This window comes from Saccostrea echinata, unplaced genomic scaffold (assembly GCF_033153115.1).
Source record: "Saccostrea echinata isolate AGI-Se365-2 ecotype Australia unplaced genomic scaffold, CSIRO_AGI_Sech_v1 ptg000046l, whole genome shotgun sequence".
In the NCBI taxonomy this organism is placed as follows: Eukaryota; Metazoa; Mollusca; class Bivalvia; order Ostreida; family Ostreidae; genus Saccostrea; species Saccostrea echinata.
In genome coordinates this window covers 6987963-7007144 of record NW_026889795.1, presented here as the reverse complement: position 1 = coordinate 7007144, position 19182 = coordinate 6987963, and the positions used below count along the sequence as shown (strand labels likewise).

Below are 19182 nucleotides of genomic sequence, written 5' to 3'. Positions count from 1 at the left end.
TTTCCCATTTTTCCGTTCGCTCACCGTTCGTTCAGCGTGCGTTCACCGTCCGCTCTCCGTTCACAGTTTTGCGTTCAGCGTTCACCGTGCGCTCGCGTTCACCGTTCACAAAGCGTTCAGCGTTCGCTCTTCGTTCCGTTCACTTTGCGTTCACCTTGCGTTCAGCGTTCACCTATCGTTCAGTTTTCATTGTCATTCGGAACTCCGAAGTGAAAGGACTTATCTTTTTGTAGGTTAGGAGTTACAGGTTTTTTTAATTTAATAACTTACATATCGTGTCTGAAGAATAATTATTTCAGGGGGGGGGGGGGGGAATATCTACGATATATATTTTTATTATTCTAACTTAGCTGTTAGGTTATTTATTAAATTACTCTGGAAAATGAATGTTGTTATAAGCACATTCTGTACCTATGTAGAACGATGCTGAAATATTAAATTTAACTAAGGGCAATGTGCAAATACTTCAAGCACTGCAACATTTTGTTGTTTTGTTAAAGACGACAAATCGTTAATGGAGATATAATTATCCAAGTCAAATAATTACGCAGCAAAATTACGAAAATATTTATTTATAACACGTTTTTTTTTCAATTACTACAGAAAATATGATAGAACTAGTTCTGAGAGTTATACGTAGTACTGCGGATATCGTATTAATTTTTTATCTTTGGAGCGAATTAAATTGATGGCGTGGTTAAAGGAAATATTTATTTAAAATGTAATGCACTACAGAATTTTCTCTACTATAATATGTAAAGTCTATAGTTATAGAGAAAAAAAATCTTTCTTCACCGTAACTTTATATGTTTGCCATTCGATATGATTAATACCCCCCCCTTTTCCCCCTAAATCGGTTACTTAGTCAGTATTGTATTTCCAGAACATTTTAATTAACATTTTAAAAAAAAAGTTAAGGTCTTTTTTAGATCAAAAATTTCAGTCTCAAAACAAACAGGCATCTAAAAAAGTCACAAAACAATAGTAGTTCAAAATGTACACGTGTCGGCGGTGGTATTTGGAATTGGCAGAGAGTATGTTTAAAATTCAAGTGTTAATGCCCTATGTATTTAATTCAATTATTATTCAAATGTTGGAATCAAACCTAGAAATGATAAAAATAAATGTTAAACTTGTTGGAAGTACTTGCACTTCGTCTTCGATGTGACGAAACTTTCACACCTGCACAGTGTCGAATGATTTTGATTGACAGGACAAGCACGTGGACTTCGTGTGAACTTGAAGCAGGAAAATAAAAAACGACTGTCAAACAAATGGATTTGATTTGTTGATTTGAAAAAAAGTTACTTTCACTGTCTGATATACTTAGAAAAAAATTTCAGAGTTTTTGTTTGATATAGGTACAAACATGTAGTGAAGCCTGAAATAGGGGGGGGGGGCTAAAACGGAATCTCTCTCTCTCTCATTTGTCTGTTTAATAAAAACTAAAACAGCATATTACTTGAATATCAAGTTCTGAAAATTGAATTTATAACAAATAATATGAATATGTATCTTTGTATTATCTTGTCCGAGTATAATCACGGCCATCTACAGATAAATGTAGAAGTCTGCTCAGTAAACATGGCCTTAGGAACCGGGGGGGGGGGGGGCGTGCCCCTCTCCCCAATAATTTTGCCGATATATAGATTACTATAGTAAACATAGATACTATATGCTTGTGCCCCCGCAATAAAAAGTCTGATGACCTTTTTTTAAGGTCTTCCGCTCCAGGCGGAAGACCTTCTACTGATTCTGATGGTTAAGATTATTATTCTTTTTTTTTTTCTTCTTTTTCCTAGACGCCAACTTTGAGACCTCATATCTCGCTCATTTCTCAACGGATTTTGCTCAAATTTGCAGAGTTTATAGACGTTACAAAACTCTATCAGAATGCTGTCAAACAGTTCAAAAAGTCACTTCCGCTTTTGAGTTATTGCCCTTTAAATGAAAATTTATTAGGCTTCATTTCCAGACAAAGGCTCCGAGACTACAAAAGCTGGAGCAGAAATTCTACCGAATTTAGATAATAGAAGGATTGAAGTTGTGCACATCTATTTTTGTTTTTTGATTTCTGTATTCAAAATGGCGCTAATTAGGGGTCAAAATTTAGAACGCCTAAAAGAGCGAAAATTTAGACATATTTTCCTTTGTATCTTTAAAACTAAAAATATTTTGATAAGACATGTAGAATAAAAGTTGTGCACAATTTCAAGGCCTTTCATTTGACACCACTAAAATGGGGCTGGCCCCTCAAATTAGGGATCTGGAGCCCTTTAAAGTTTTTGCTTTATAACTCAAAAACGGTAAATATTTCGAAATGGCTGTCGTTAAAAAAGTTGTTCTTTAACATCTTATTGATTTCTAGAAAATGTTATTTTGTTCGAGTCTTGTGTTTTAAATGCGCCAGAAGCTTGACCCATTTACAGGTAACTGTTTTCATTCAGCAAGTAAACGAGAGCTCTTCATGCGTGTAACTAAAATAAACTTACTATAAATAATAAATCTGGCTACATTAGATGCTAATATTCTTTAGAATAAGGTTTTTGAAGTGTTTTGTGCTTTATTTCCAAGTTATTTTTTGACAACTTTTCGTTTTATTTCATTTTTTTCAAAGTCGAATAAACCAGTCTACTAAAAAAAGGGGAAAAAAGATAACCTTTTCTTCTTATCATATAAAAACAAACAATATACTGAGAAAATAAAACATAACTTTGAAGCATAGACTATTTACAGCCATTAAGTGTGCGCCTTTTACATTCACCTTGTGTGTTTGCAATTATGTAACACCTCCCTCGATAGCGCGTAGCAAAGGAGGTCACCGGGGATCGATCGGCGTGTGTGATCCAGCGACCTAGTCATACAAAAAACAAATCATAGAATGGCCATTCCAAATTCATTTTGTAAACTAAGTCATGAGTGGATAAATATGTTGAATTTTTCAGATTATTTCATAATATCTTTGATAAAATCGCTAATGTATTTTATTTAATATTTTATTCGCTGAATTACAGGAAAGTTGCATAGTTATTTTTATAAACAATTTATTTCTCGATATCGAGTTAATTGTCTGTTTTATTCATAATAAAATTCAAAATATGTAACCATAATTAATTCCTACTAGTAATGGAACTTTTGAAACTTAAATGTACATGTATGTAATCTAATATACGTTCTTTTGTCGACGCCCTTAAAATGTACAACTGTATATATACAAAGCGCCCCAAATATATGCATATCGAGCGTATGGAAAAACAAAATCCCACATTCACACGCGCCTCCAAAATATGTAGAATGAGACATACATGTGTAACTGTATTTGAATATTACAAATTTATTAGACACCTAACCTTGAACAAATTATTTTTTTCTACTTAACTTGTTATTGTATGCGAACAAAATGATAAACATGTAATTATTTATAGGTTCCCATTATTTTTGCTGAAAATCAGAACACATTTATCAGCTCTCTTAAGGTTTTAAGGATACATACAATCTACACGCATGCAAGTACAGAACATGCACGTTTTATAAGTGCATATGCAAGAGCGCCCCAAATATATGCATATCGAGCGTTTGAAATTCAGAAAAATTCTAAATCCCAAGTCTTTTTTTCCCATTATCTTTGCAATAAAATATCAGTTAAACTGAAATGATTTTATTGATTTACAGCATATATTAAAGTCAATTATAGGTCCGCTGAGTTGATCATGAGTTGTTTTCATAACGGGTAGTCCTTCTGGCCAGTCATCGTCACGGTTTGTAACATCGTAATTACACAGGTAAATACTAAGATGTTCCATAAGAAATGAATTACCGGGAGATGTCTCGTTTTCTCTGATCATATATTAATTGACAGCGTTTATGAACAGCTGTTAAATCACAGGCCTTTGTAAACCGGTAAATCACATAAAAGAAAAATCCGAGACAAAAAACAGAAAATATAAATGTCTCTGGAAATAACATTGCCTTTAGATAACTAAAATAAATTAATGTCCGCCGATTTTTGAATTAATCTGAACATTCATTGATGTGTACCTGTACAAGCAGTGTGTATATTTTTATGAAGCCTTCGTCCAAACGAACAATATCATAAATCTTGAATGAATTAACTAACCCCTCAGTACACACACATTCGCCTACACCTGAAATCTAATCAAAATCAGATCTTTTTTACGGCCCGAAATTCTGATAGTCGCTGTATTTCTAATCTGATTGACTATACATGTACAGTACATGCAACGCAGATCCCGTATTTCCCGCGCCCCGTCGCGGTATAAACACAACGCTGGATTTGGCCAGGTGAGACTGGTAAACCGCGTTCCCTCCGCGGGAAATTCATGACCTACCTGTCCCCGCCGCGGTTAAATCATCGATCAACTAGTATCGTAAACAAACGGGAGTTATCTCCCCGAACAGGAATTTTGCGAAATTCCCTCTTTAAAAAAAACAAAAAAAAACAAATTAAAATCCCGCAGTGTACAGTCCCTGAAACGTTCTACTTTCCCATTTTTCCGTTCGCTCACCGTTCGTTCACCGTTCGTTCAGCGTGCGTTCACCGTTCGTTCACCGTGCGTTCACCGTTCGCTCTCCGTTCACAGTTTTGCGTTCACCGTTCACCGTGCGCTCGCGTTCACCGTTCACAAAGCGTTCAGCGTTCGCTCTTCGTTCCGTTCACTTTGCGTTCACCTTGCGTTCAGCGTTCACCTATCGTTCAGTTTTCATTGTCATTCGGAACTCCGAAGTGAAAGGACTTATCTTTTTGTAGTTAAGGAGTTACAGGTTTTTTTAAATTTATTAACTAACATATCGTGTTTGAAGAATCATTATTTCATGAGGAAAAATATCTACGATATATATTTTTATTATTCTAACTTAGCTGTTAGGTTATTTATTAAATTACTCTGGAAAATAAATGTTGTTACAAGCACATTCTGTACCTATGTAGAACGATGCTGAAATATTAAATTTAACTAAGGGCAATGTGCAAATACTTCAAGCACTGCAACATTTTGTTGTTTTGTTAAAGACGACAAATCGTTAATGGAGATATAATTATTCAAGTCAAATAATTACGCAGCAAAATTACGAAAATATTGATTTCTATTACGTTTTTTTTTAATTACTACAGAAAATATAATAGAACTAGTTCTGAGATTATACATAGTACTGCGGATATCCTGTTAATTTATTATCTTTAGAACGAATCAAAATGATAGTGTGGTTAAAGGAAATATTTATTTAAAATGTAATGCACTACAGAATTTCTCTACTGTAATATGTAAAGTCTATCGTTATAGAGAAAAAAATCCTTCTTCACCGTAACTTTATATGTTTGCCATTCGTTATGATTAATACCACCCCCCCCCCCCTTTCCCCCTAAATCGGTGACTTAGTCAGTACCGTATTTCCAGAATATTTTAATTAACATTTTAAAAAAAAGCTACGGTCTTTTTTAGAACAAAAATTTCAGTCTCAAAACAAACATGCATCTAAAAAAGTCACAAAACAATAGCAGATCAAAATGTACACGTGTCGGCGGTGGTATTTAAAATCGGCAGAGAGTATGTTTCACATTTAAGTGTTAATGCCCAATGTATTTTACTAATTTATTATTCAAATGTTGGAATCAAATCTAGAAATGATAAAAATGAATGTTATAACTTGTTGGAAATACTCGCACTTCGTCTTCGATGTGACGAAACTTTCACACCTGCACAGTGTCGAATGATTTTGATTGACAGGACAAGCACGTGGACTTCATGTGAACTTGAAGCAGGAAAATAAAAACGAGTATGACTGTCAAACAAATGGATATGATTTGTTGATAAAAAAAAAAAAAAGTTCCTTTCATTGTCTGATATATTTAGAAAAAAAAATTCAGAGTTTTTGTTTGATATAGGTACACACATTTCGTGAAGCCTGAAAGAAGGGGGGGGGGCTAAAACTGAATAGTACTCTCTCTCTCTCTCTCATTTGTCTGTTTAATAAAAACTATAACATCATATTACTTAAATATCATGTTCTGAAAATTGAATTTATAACAAATAATATGAATATGTATCTTTGTATCATCTTGTCCGAGTATATAATCACGGCCATCTAGAGACACATGTGGACGTCTGCTCAATAAATCATAATGAAAAAATAGAAATGACACATAATATATTATTGTATTAAAAATCTAAAATATGAGCGTATAAATGTAATTTTTTTTTCATTACTTTACACGAAATTGCCTTGACACGGAGATATATATATGAATATAAGTTACAACTGCTTTAATTCATTCTATAAATCATAAGTTTTCTCTGATTTGTTATCAAATAAGAATAAACATTTTTATTTTCCAACTAAAAACAATATCTTTTATACTTCAGCGTTCGGCAACAATTGCAATGTTTTAATGCGATAAAAATCATGTGATTAAAAACTTAATGTGCATGCATCGTCTTTCTTAGGACAATTTTGGAGAATTTATTTTATTGACTTATTTATTCATTCATTAATTTGTTTACTTATTTATTATTTTTTTTTTTTTTTGGCACCTGACATTATGATACAGTAAAATAGTTTCAATGCAAGGAAAAGATCAGAAGCATTCCGAATATATCGTTCATCTTGCGTTCACCGTTCACTTTGCGTTCGCGTTTGCGCTCCGTTCGCGTTCTGCGTTCGCTCACCGTTCACCGTTCACACATCGTTCACCAAGTTGCGTTCAGCGTTCACACATCGTTCACTCACCGTTCGCTCTGCGTTCGTTCAGAGTTCGTTCACCGTTCGCTCAGCGTTTGCTCACCGTTCAAGTGGGAAAGTAGAACGTTTCAGGGACTGTATGTATATTTATGAAAGTATTTTCTTGTATTTCGCGAAAGGTGAAAATAATGAATGAACAAAAAAAAAATATAAAGCAGAATATATTTAATCGTTTTTTTTTTAATTTTATTTATTATTGTTAATTTTGTTAAGTTATATATCAATACTAAAGCGACATCTTTTTTAAAATAGTATCAAGAAAACTATTTATAAGCTGAGTCATTTGAGAGTTTAACGTGACAAATTTTAATGTCGGAAATATAAGTTCTAATAACTTCTCTTTTCAAATTATATGCGAACTGCAATGTTACATACACGTGCTAAACAATAGTCAGTGCGAGTTCCGATTAACAGTTTTCAGCATTCCTATGAGGAAGAAAATATATCTATATACTGTTCATGTTTTTTTTTACCAAATTTTGAACAATATAATTCATTTAAATAATTTCACTTTACTGTATTAATGTGCAAGCATTTCCCTGAAATTGTCGAATGACTGGAAAGCTGTAATATTCGATGGTGAGCGTTTGCATTGAGTAGGCGCGTGAACGTTATAAAAGATATCAATAAAATATAACAATTTTTTTCCCTCGATATTTACTTCTTTTGTAAACAGTGGTTTTTAATTTAAACATTTCTCCAATTACAGAAGATGGAATGTGCATGGTGATGAACTTCACAAAACAATTAAAACGGGGGGGGGGGGGGGGGTATATCACTAAAACTTATTATTCTCAATAATACTCAAGAAAAAAAATCAATGCCAAGTTTACTTGAATATATTCTGTTTCTTTGTGTATTAAGTATTAGTCGCGATCATTTTCTGTCTATAGGGATTAGCAGAGCAAGAGCAGGAAACGGCATGCCCTAGGGGTTTCACACCTGTCCTAGAGTACCTGTGGTAAATTTCTCTGCATGTGTAAGGCGTTGTCTAGCCATACAACACACCAGTCCCTTCAACGTTTCATTATTTCATTATTTCTTCATTTTCAAATGTAACTACAACCATGAAAGTTACGCGAGTCAATATATACTTTTTTTTACCCTGAGTGTATGTTAAAAGGAAAAAGATCAATCATACTTTTAAAACAAATTAATAGAGTTTAAATGAAATAAAATAGATCAAATCAAATTATGTTTTATTACTTTTTTTTTTAAATGCCGACGGGCTTGGTATTTATGTTTCTGTTTAATATATATGTACATGTACATGTGCATATATTATGCAAGTAGAATGTAAAATAAAAAAAAACGTACAGAATGTTACGGCACGTGCAACGTTTTTCCTTCGGTCAGTTTATTGATTTATCGAGTCCATCGATTAAAACAAAATATTCATGATAGAATTTCAATGAAATGAATTGCTTCTGGATTATTTTTTTCAAGTTTCAATATGTCGTTTCTGTAAACAGATATTATACATGTACTGTAGCCGATTTATCAGTTTATTGTCCAGTTGTGGACTTTGACTAATTCTACGATCAAGTTTCTGAAAAACACCAAAATAGTGACAGCTACAGACACTATTTAAGGTCTTCCGTTTAAATAGCACGATTAAAGACAAAAAATATCTACCGAAACAAGATCACCGTCGCAAGCCACGGGTTTTGTGTCAATTCTATTTCTACAAACCCGTGGCTGCCTCCTACCAAGTTCTCTCGTTCTCGCGACTGAATCATTGAATATTTATGAAGTGACGCCAGATTTACCCTGACCAATGAAATCACTCTGTAGCAATTTTTGGTACGCTTAAATGGCGGTGCCCATAATGAAATCATGTTTGCAAAGCGTTGCAGATTTATTGAAAAAAAAAAATACGATAGATCCTGAAGAACAGATGTGAGTAACGTATATTCTAAAATACTTACAAGGTTTTACATTAAAATACAGGGTTTCGAATATAGACGTTGTGTGAGAACGCTGAATAGCGTTACTCGTTAAGAAAGGAAATTCGAACCGAAGTTGATGTACAGCTCGTGGTTATGGTTACATCCAAATACAAGATAGACTGATCATTTTCAATGGTTCTGACTTGATTCTGGTTCTGACTCTGACTCGTTATTTTTATGGATTTTTCATATGGAGTACATTGTAAATGTGTACTAGAAGATTAATTTATGGAAAAAGACGAATAAAAATATTCTTGGACCCCGGGGTGTATATTGGGGGGGGGGGGGGGGGGGGGGGTTCCTGTCCACAAGCACCTGTGCAGCATTCAAGCTTAAAAGACCATTCAAACAATACAAATCAGGAACAGTGCAAATCTTTTGAAATCAGAGGTAGAATCAAGTGCCATGGATCTGTCATGTTGTAAATTTTGAACTTACCGGTTGTCAGTATTTACTGCCACCCGGTAAATTCAAAATTTATAGCATGAGAGATCCTTTTCACGCTAGCACTTACCCCGACACGAGACCTTATACGGTCTCATCCAAAGGACCGATCTCCACGTTTTACTACTTATCCAAACTGGGCATAAAACATTCTCAATGAATTTTTTAATCATTATGTTGAACCTAACAAATTATTCCGACTCGCTGTATGATCTGAAAAACATGGCTGAACTTATCCATTCAGAAACTCACAGACTGGGATTGCTTTTAACCAGTGTGTGTTATGGCCTTGATGCAAGGTCATTTGGTCGAGTCAAGGTCACTGACAGAGAAACTGTAATTTCGCTACCGTATTTGTACTAGTGAAACATTGCTGGTATCATGCAGAGTGTGACATGGCCTTGACTCAAGTTCAAGGTCACTAAGGATAAGATGTTTTGACTGTATGTATGGACTAAAAGAACATGACGTGTCACTGTGAACTTTTCAAGTTGGTAACACACAGATTGGGTTTTATGACAAGAGTGTGTCATGGTTTGACGCAAGGCATTTGGAATGTTCAAGGTCACGTACATTCCTTTACAGTTTTTCCTAGCGAAATATTGTAAGTTGCTTCCCCTTACAAGATTGCTTACATGTATAACTTTAGAATGTGGCATGACCTTGACTCAAGGTCACTTCTTCCTTCCGCAGCTCCAACGGAAGACCTATTCGTTGCTTTGCAACGAGCTCGCTCTAGTTCTTTTTCTTTTTTGCTTGTCAGGAAATTTTTGGTAGTGCCCCCTCAACTATCAACTGAAAACGTATGGCTGTGCCCCCCCCCCCCCCCCAAAAAAAAAAAAGAAAACCGAATTTGCTTCCTACGGGCCTGGTAAATCATCATGTAAAATAGAAATGACACATAATATATTATTGTATTAAAAATTTAAAATACAAGCGTATAAATGCAAAACGTCCGCTGACCTTTGTAATTTTTTTTTCAGTACTTTACACGAAATCGCCTTAACACGGAGATGTATGAAGGGATGTTACAACCACTTTAATTCATTCTATAAGTCAGAAGTTTTCTCTGATTTGTTATCAAATAAGAATAAACATTTTTATTTTCCAACTAAAAAAATATCTCTTATACTTCAGCGTTCGGCAATAATTGCAATGTTTTAATGCGATAAAAATCGTGTGATTAAAAACTTAATGTGTGTGCATCGTCTTTCTCAGGACAATTTTGGAGAATTTATTTTATTGACTTATTTATTTATTCATTTATTGGTTTACTTATTTATTATTGATTGATTGATTTATTTATTTTTTATTTTTATTTTTTTTGCACCTGACATTATAAAACAATAAAATAGTTTCAATGCAAGGAAAAAATCAGAGGCATTCCGAATATATCGTTTATCTTGCGTTAACCGTTCGTTCACCGTTCACTTTGCGTTCGCGTTTGCGCTCCGTTTGCGTTCTGCGTTCGCTCACCGTTCACCGTTCACCAAGTTGCGTTCAGCGTTCACACATCGTTCACTCACCGTTCGCTCTGCGTTCGTTCAGCGTTCGTTCACCGTTCGTTCAGCGTTCGCTCACCGTTCAAGTGGGAAAGTAGAACGTTTCAGGGACTGTATTTTATAATTTTTTTTATAACATTTTTTATAACCCCCTCTTAAAGAACATCAGTTTATCATAACGTTTCAAACACATTATTATGACATCAATCTACCTGTCGATTGAAAAAAATCGTTTTAAAAATCAGTTATATAAAATTGTACATGTAATTTGATTTTTATACCCCCGCTCAGAAGGAGAGGGGGTATACTGTTTTACCCTTGTGTGTCTGTCTGTGTGTCCGTGTAGCTGTGTGTCTGTCAGTAACAAATATTTGTCGCAGTTTTCTCAGCAACTACTCATTGCAGATGCTTGAAATTTTAGCACACTCTTTGTCTAGGCATGTCATATGGTGGAATTCATTTTTATACAAATTGGATGTCAACTTCCTGTTTTTCCGTATGTTTGTCCATAAAAAATTTTCATCGCAGTTTTCTCAGCAACTACTCATCGCAGATGCTTGAAATTTTAGCACACTCTTTGCGTAGGCATGCCATATGGTGGGATTTATTTTGTACAAATTCGATGTCAACTTCCTGTTTTTCCGTGCATCTGTCTATTCCAAATTTCTCAGCAACTACTCATTGCAGGTGCTTGAAACTTTAGCACACTCTTAGTCTAGGCACGTCATATGGTGGGATTCATGAGAGCGTATATTCACATCAGATTGGGGGTATTACTAGTGAGCATTCGGTGTGGGGTTTTTTTTCAGTACTTTGGGACTGGGGGCTGGGGCCCTCAGAATTGGGAATTTCAGTGTCAATTAGGCTAAATTGGGAATTTCCAGGAAAACCCAGTCACATAAATAACATTGTCAAAAAAACTTAGTTTTTGTCATTGTATTACTTTAACAAACAATTTTTATAACAAATCAAGCCTATTCTTGGTATGAATTATCTAATTACTTATATCAAGAACAATAGTGGTATGAATTATCTAATTACGAAGAAATCCAATATGGCTGAACAACAAAACCAGCTTGAACTTCACTGAGAAACATGCAATAAACAAACTGAATTTAATCACATATTTTGTAAGTTTTTCTTTTTGAAAACTTCCAATACATTTTGGGAAAATACAGGCATATTTTTAATTGGGACTGGGGCCGAATTTCTGCCCCAAATCGGCCCTAAAAAATCACTGGCATTGGCTCACAGACTTCCTGTTTAACATATTTAACCTGTAAATTCTTAATTTTGTTTAATTTTTCATTAATTATGTGAAAAAAAGTTGCTTTAAAAGAATGAATACGCTTCATATTTTATTATGACGCACAAAGTATTGTGCAATGAAAACCCCAGTCGGCCTCCTTAAGAAAACAGTGTCCTCAGCCGTCACCCACTTCAATTTTTGGTTACGTTGTGCAAAATCCTTTGCAAAATCACATTTCTCAAAATCTTTGTGGGAGATGCATGTGGTCTAGTATATTATCTGAAAGAAAATTCCACTGAAAATTTTTGTTTTCTGCAATTTTTTAATGAAAATGCACACAAGTTCATGACATCACAATTAGCATTTAAGGGGTCATATTAGAAAAACGATTTGTATGTTCTTACTGCATGTAATTTCAATGATTCAGAAAGTATGGGTTTTAATTCCTGACATCACTTTCATATTAATTTTACAAAGATACAGGGCCAGATTTGTATTGAAACTGTACTTTGTTCTTTCTTCATATCATATACATGAACATGTAATATTTAAAGAATGAATTAAATAGCTACTGAAATTATACTGGTATAACCTGGGTTGGAACAGTTTACTCTTTTTTATAAACTGCTTTGCTGTTTTTGATAATTAATTTTTTTCATCATTAATTGTAGAAAATAAAATTTCTCCTTCAAAAATGCCTTCAAATTGTACATACTTTAAATGTAACGTCAAGCGGATTGAGACGTTTTTGATGTAAGTCATGATGTAGGCAACACAGGTTATACAAACTTAAATAATTTTTTTTATCCAATCAAATGATGCATTATTTCTTTTTTTACAACCAGTTTGAAAATTAAACTATTACTCTATGTACTGTAATGCATATTTTGTAAAACATTTCTATAATTCATTCTTTTCATTATGATTATAGAATGTTACCCGTGGTGTGTACTGGTATTACATAATAGAACTGGGTTTCTACTGGAGTTTGACCTTCACCTTGTTGATTGACCATAAACGTAAGGTAAGGGTACAGCTGTTACATGTACATTGTGACCTTCACCTTGTTGATTGACTTTGTACATTGTGACCTTCACCTTGTTGATTGACCTTGTACATTGTGACCTTCACCTTGTTGATTGACCATAAGCGTAAGGTAAGGGTACAGCTGTCACATGTACATTTTTGTCAAACCAAAGTTTATATAGCTAAAAAAACAGTTTCTTTCTGAAGGATGAAACCACACCAGCCTGGTGTGATAGAACGTAGAAACCATGGCAACGGTCAACATTGCTGGACAATCGGGTAAAATTCCAAAAATACTGACAGGGCAGAATCTATGGATGGGCACTTCACCTTTATGTGTATAAATCATTATGTATACATGTAGTATAATGAATATATTCATGCAGTTGAGGGTAAGATGGAAAACAACCATTGTCAACCTCAGCTGTGCCTCAGTTGACAATGGTTTTCTTGGGGTTAACAATTTTCATTGCTACCCTCAACTGCAGTATTTATATAATGTTTCATAGTGTAGAATATTAGTTATCCAGGTTCATGTTATTTGCTTTTTATCATAGAGAAACTATGCATTTTGAAGTCACATTTTTTACCCCCGGCTCAAGTCGGGTGTACGGAAATTTACACCCGACTTTGTAACCAATCAAAGCTCATGTTACAAGCTACATAGGAAATAATTATCTTTAAATCTTTTTGTAAATAAAAAATAGATATGAGGATTTGACATTTAGAGACTACTTTGGAATCGGTATCGTCTGACATTTAGATACTTTTGATATCATCTGACATGTAGATACAAGTACTTACTTTTGATATCATCTGACATTTAGATACTTTAGATATTTGTCTTGCATTTAGATACTTACTTTAGATATTATCTGACATTTAGATACTTACTTTAGATATTGTATGACATTTAGATGCTTACTTTAAATATTGTCTGGCATTTAGATACTTATTTTAGATGTCTGACATTTAGATACTTACTTTAGATATTGTCTGACATTTAGATGCTTACTTTAGATATTGTATGACATTTAGATGGTTACTTTAAATATTGTCTGGCATTTAGATACTTATTTTAGATGTCTGACATTTAGATACTTACTTTAGATATTGTCTGACATTTAGATACTTACTTTAGATATTGTCTGACATTTAGATGCTTACTTTAGATATTGTATGACATTTAGATGCTTACTTTAAATATTGTCTGGCATTTAGATACTTATTTTAGATGTCTGACATTTAGATACCTACTTTAGATATTGTCTGACATTTAGATACTTACTTTAGATATTGTCTGACATTTAGATACTTACTTTAGATATTGTCTGACATTTAGATAGACACTTACTTTAGATATCCTCTGACACTTTAATAATTTACATAATATTTAATTTCTTGCTTTACATATCAGCTGGACACTTACATAAGATATCCAATGACATTTAGATACTTTAGGTATATTCTGACATTTTTATACTGTCTAAAGTAATCATCTAATATTTAGATACCTATGTTTCATATCTTTTGACTTTCAAATACTTATAATAGATATCCTCAAACATTATACATGTTCTAATGATACGTCTGTTTTTTCTGACATTTAGATACTTTCTTAGATATCCTCAAACATTTAGATACTTCCTTACTTAGATATCCCTGACATTTAGATACTTAAGATGACCTCTGACATTTAGATACTTACTTGCTTTAAATATCCTTTGAAATAATCTTTTTTTTCAGGACTTTAAAGAGATGGTGGTCCATCATCTGGTGACGATGACTCTGATGTACTTCTCCTGGGTGTGTAACTTTGTCAGGGTGGGGACACTTGTACTGTTGGTACATGATGCCGTTGATTATTGGATGGCTGTAAGTATTGGTGGGAGTTAAATAAATCTAAAAAAAATGAAGATAGGAAGATGAGAAGTATTATGAAAGTAATATTTTTAACTCCATGTGGAGATATCTATATGGAAAGCCCCCCCCCCCCCTCCCAAATTATTTAATATAAATTCCTACCATGTGTATCTTTTCATTTTGATAGCAAGTAAATAATCGTGCACTAATTGTCATGTTCAGATTATTTCTTTTTTCCCTGACAGGCTGCTAAGATGGCCAAGTACTGTAAGAGACAGACGCTTTGCGAGATATTTTTTGTCGTGTTTGTCATCGTTTGGATCCTTACAAGACTTATGATCTACCCTCTCAGGTACTGATTGTTACAAACAAATTAAAAATGATATATATGTAACTATAGCATTTTATATCCTAGTTCAACATTTTGAAATATTTTTTCCCCTTTTCATGAATGTTAAATTAGGAAAAGATTTTTTTCGGGGGGGGGGGGGGGGGGGGGGTTGTCTGTGCTCAGAGCTTAACAGAAGAGATGTGACATCCATTATATATAATTATAATTAAAAACTGATTTAAAACTTGTGATACTCAATAGGACAATTTCTAATTGAATGTGTTACACATACAGTAGCATGTACTTTTGAATAGGTTTCAAAGGTACATTTCAGGCCCCTAGCTCTCACATATATTTCAAAAGTTTAAGGATGTGACAAACAGATGCTTAATACATGTAATTGGATCCTTAACTTTGAATTTGCTTTTCCCCAGGCAACGCAATGAGAAAAAAATTTAGACACAGGCATAGCAATCTAAGGCATGATACAGATATGATATATATCCCTGTACAGCTAAAGCTATAGTGAATATAATCAATACAGAGAAAAGAAGTAGACACAGGCATAGCAATCTAAGGCATGATACAGATATGATATATATCCCTGTACAGCTAAAGCTATAGTGAATATAATCAATACAGAGAAAAGAAGTAGACACAGGCATAGCAATCTAAGGCATGATACAGATATGATATATATTCCAGTACAGCTAAAGCAGTAGTGAATATAATCAATACAGGGCATCATATAAGTTATTATAAGTTTACATTTCTAATAATTTTCCCTTAGTGTTCTTTATAAATAGAAATTGCAATTCATTTTCTCATGAACTCGGATGGATAAGCATGAATATGTCCATGACATCAAAAATATAGTGCAATCATTTTTTTCTTTTCAAAAATGATATAGTTCATGCAATGACAGATTTTGTTCCTAGTTGGCAGATAAATAATGTAAATATATGATCATGATGATATACATCTAATTTTTTGAAAATTGATGTGGTGCATGAACTACAAGACTTCACGCCTGCATATTTATCATGAAATGTGAAGCATCGTAGATCAGGTTGTCATGAATTTTCAAATTTTCATTTTCTTTCAACAGAGTGCTGTACACCAGCAGTATTGAGTATTACGAGTACCTGGATTACTTCCCCTCGGCGTACCTGTTTAACGCTCTCCTGATTGTGCTACAGATTCTACACATTCTGTGGACCTTCATGATCATCAAAATTATTTTACAGAAATTCACTGAAGGGGAGGTAAGTGTTTAAATACCAGATAGAAATCTTTAATTAATTAGTATTCATTAAAATCATTCAAAATGTTTAATTTGTCTCAATTTATTCACAAAAAGCCGGAAACTCAACTTCTTATTTATTTAAAAATGGATTATGAAATACTCTGAAATCACTGATTTTTGTGGGGCTTAATTTTTGCTGTTTTTGTGGTATAAAGCGACCCATGAATTGTTAAATTCCAAATAAATAATAACTGCACTTCTTCAATCATGAAATCAGATCCCCACAATTCAATATTTTTCCTCTAACAAAGAAAATTTAACCCCATGAAAATATGTTATTTTACAGTTTAATTGAAAGCTCTCTCTTTGAGCTGATTTCAGGTAAGAAAAAAAATATGTAAAATTATCTTATTTAATGTGATTTCAGCTGAAGAAGGACAGCAGAAGTGACTCAGAGTCCGATACAGATGACGGCGACACGACAGCATCAGAAGAAGCCTCGCCACAGAGACACCGCATGGTGACACGACAACGAGCCAACATCATGAACGGCACAACGTGATGTTGACCATATCACATGTCTACTTTATCATTACCGTATCATCTTAGGAACACCACTAATGGACTATGTAGCATCTACTGTCGATCACCAAGTTTTCGCAATACCTTATTTTCGCAAGAAATTTATTTGGTATTTATAAGTGAGGCATAATTTTTGCTAATTTTGGTTATTGTTAAATTTGTGTATTATCTTTGATAAACAAGTAAACATGAGAATAAATTTTCATGAGCAGGGAGTCCAACATAATTATGCGAAAATGAAGTTGTTGTGAATAAAATGTGATTTACAGTATTTTCAAATTTTGCAGGCCTAAATACCATTTAACATTAAAATTTCTTTTTATTGTAAAATGTTAAATCTTAAAGTAGGCATTTGCATTGGCATCTGTACATGTAATAGTAAACCCTTTTACATTGAAAGGTTTATGGATAGCAAAAAATGAAGGACATGTCAAGAAGTAATTCTACTAGCAGGAGTTATCAAAAAATTGCAGGAATTAGAAAGATGGTAACACTTTTTTATATCATTTCTATTTGACATGAACAATTTTATTTCTCTAAAAACCTATCCAAGACAGACTTTTTTCCTTAAAATATTTAATGTGTTAAATATTTACAGATAAATGATCAATAGACTGGATAAGGCTTTTCAGATCTCACTCTCCTGCATCAGTACTAGGAGATTTTCAAAGAATCTTCTACTTAAATAGATCTGTTCAAAATAAGTGCTTATACATTGTACAGGATGCTTTAGTTTTACAAAGTACTGACAAAAAGAAGCATTAACTGTTAACTTTTTGTAAGTTTTAATTTTGTTGGTTTCTGGCATTTTTATCCATCATGGGTATTCAGAGAATATTACATGTACATGTTGCCTTGTTAGACCGTATAAAACTACCTATAGTCAGGAAATTTTGGTCTGGATAAGTCTGATGATCTTGCAGGCATAAATACTGTAAATATACTTTTTTCCCATGAGGCCATAAACCATAATTTCCTGGAATGACAATTTCATTTCAATCTGCAGGTAGAAAATTAAATTTCAGATTTCTTAGATTGCCACTAATTCTTTAAATGTACTTAAGTTACACTGGGGCAAATTTCCATGAAAAAATTTGTGACCACATACATAGCATAAATTAATACCATGTGGAGAAAAGTACCTCTACAGTAAATAATAAAAATCATCATTTACGTGAATCCACCAAATGTGAAAAATGTTAGAGACTTTGATGAAAGGAAAGTTTTAAGACTGATTTTATTTTTTTCACTTTTGACAATCTCCCTTGTGTTTCTTACAGTTAGATTCTTATATGGCAGTCATTGAGTAAAAGGAACATGTAAGATGAGCTAAATATCAGAGTGTTTGTGTGTTTTAGTCTCAAATATATATCTGATTCTATTGAAAATGATTAAGTGAAAATGTGTTAATAGTTAATGAATAACCACTTATGTACCTTTACAAGAACCACTGAATTTACTTGTTGCTATCAGTGTACAAGAACCACTGAATGTACATGTTGCTGTCGGTGTACATGAACCACTGAATGTTGCTACCAGTGTACATGAACCACTGAATGTACTTGTTGCTACCAGTGTACATGAACCACTGAATGTACATGTTGTTACCAGTGTACATGAACCACTGAATGTACATGTTGCTACCAGTGTACATGAACCACTGAATGTACATGTTGCTACCAGTGTACATGAACCACTGAATGTACATGTTGCTACCAGTGTACATGAACCACTGAATGTACTTGTTGCTATCAGTGTACATGAACCACTGAATGTACATGTTGTTATCAGTGTACATGAACCACTGAGTAGTGTACATGCTGGTACCAGTGTACTTGGTCAGCTACTTGTACATATATGTACTGTTTTTGTTGCTTTAAGATGAAGACATTGTCAGTCAATTTTAGCTCTGTTCTTATGGTGTGAAATTAAAACTTGTCTTTATGTTGTGAAAGTATTGTATATGTACTAGCTGAATATGTATAATTGTATGCATAACAATTTATTATGTACCCCAGGTAATGTATAACTAGACAAGTGCTTTATAGCTTAAATTTTTGTTATGAATCACATACCATTATATTGTATTCATTTTGATTTATTTGTTTTCCGAAAAGGATTAAAAATTAATTTATTTGTGGAAGTGCTTACTGATAGAATTGCAATGAAAACTAAATGTTTCTTTGTTTTAATATATAATAGCATTGTAAACCCTTGTTTAACCTGTGCTTCTT

General features: G+C 33.4%; 1 protein-coding gene across 1 annotated transcript in view; it reads left to right on the top strand.

Annotated features, from left to right (window-relative positions):
* The window catches only part of LOC133201905 (ceramide synthase 5-like), a 32973-nt gene extending 13791 nt beyond the window's left edge, over window positions 1-19182 (top strand). Inside the window, exons 6-10 of the mRNA XM_061337696.1 lie at window positions 12832-12924; window positions 14673-14801; window positions 15035-15141; window positions 16229-16385; window positions 16794-19182. Coding sequence (XP_061193680.1) covers window positions 12832-12924; window positions 14673-14801; window positions 15035-15141; window positions 16229-16385; window positions 16794-16928 — 621 coding nt within the window. The 3' untranslated portion in view covers window positions 16929-19182. The remainder of the gene's footprint in view (window positions 1-12831; window positions 12925-14672; window positions 14802-15034; window positions 15142-16228; window positions 16386-16793) is intronic.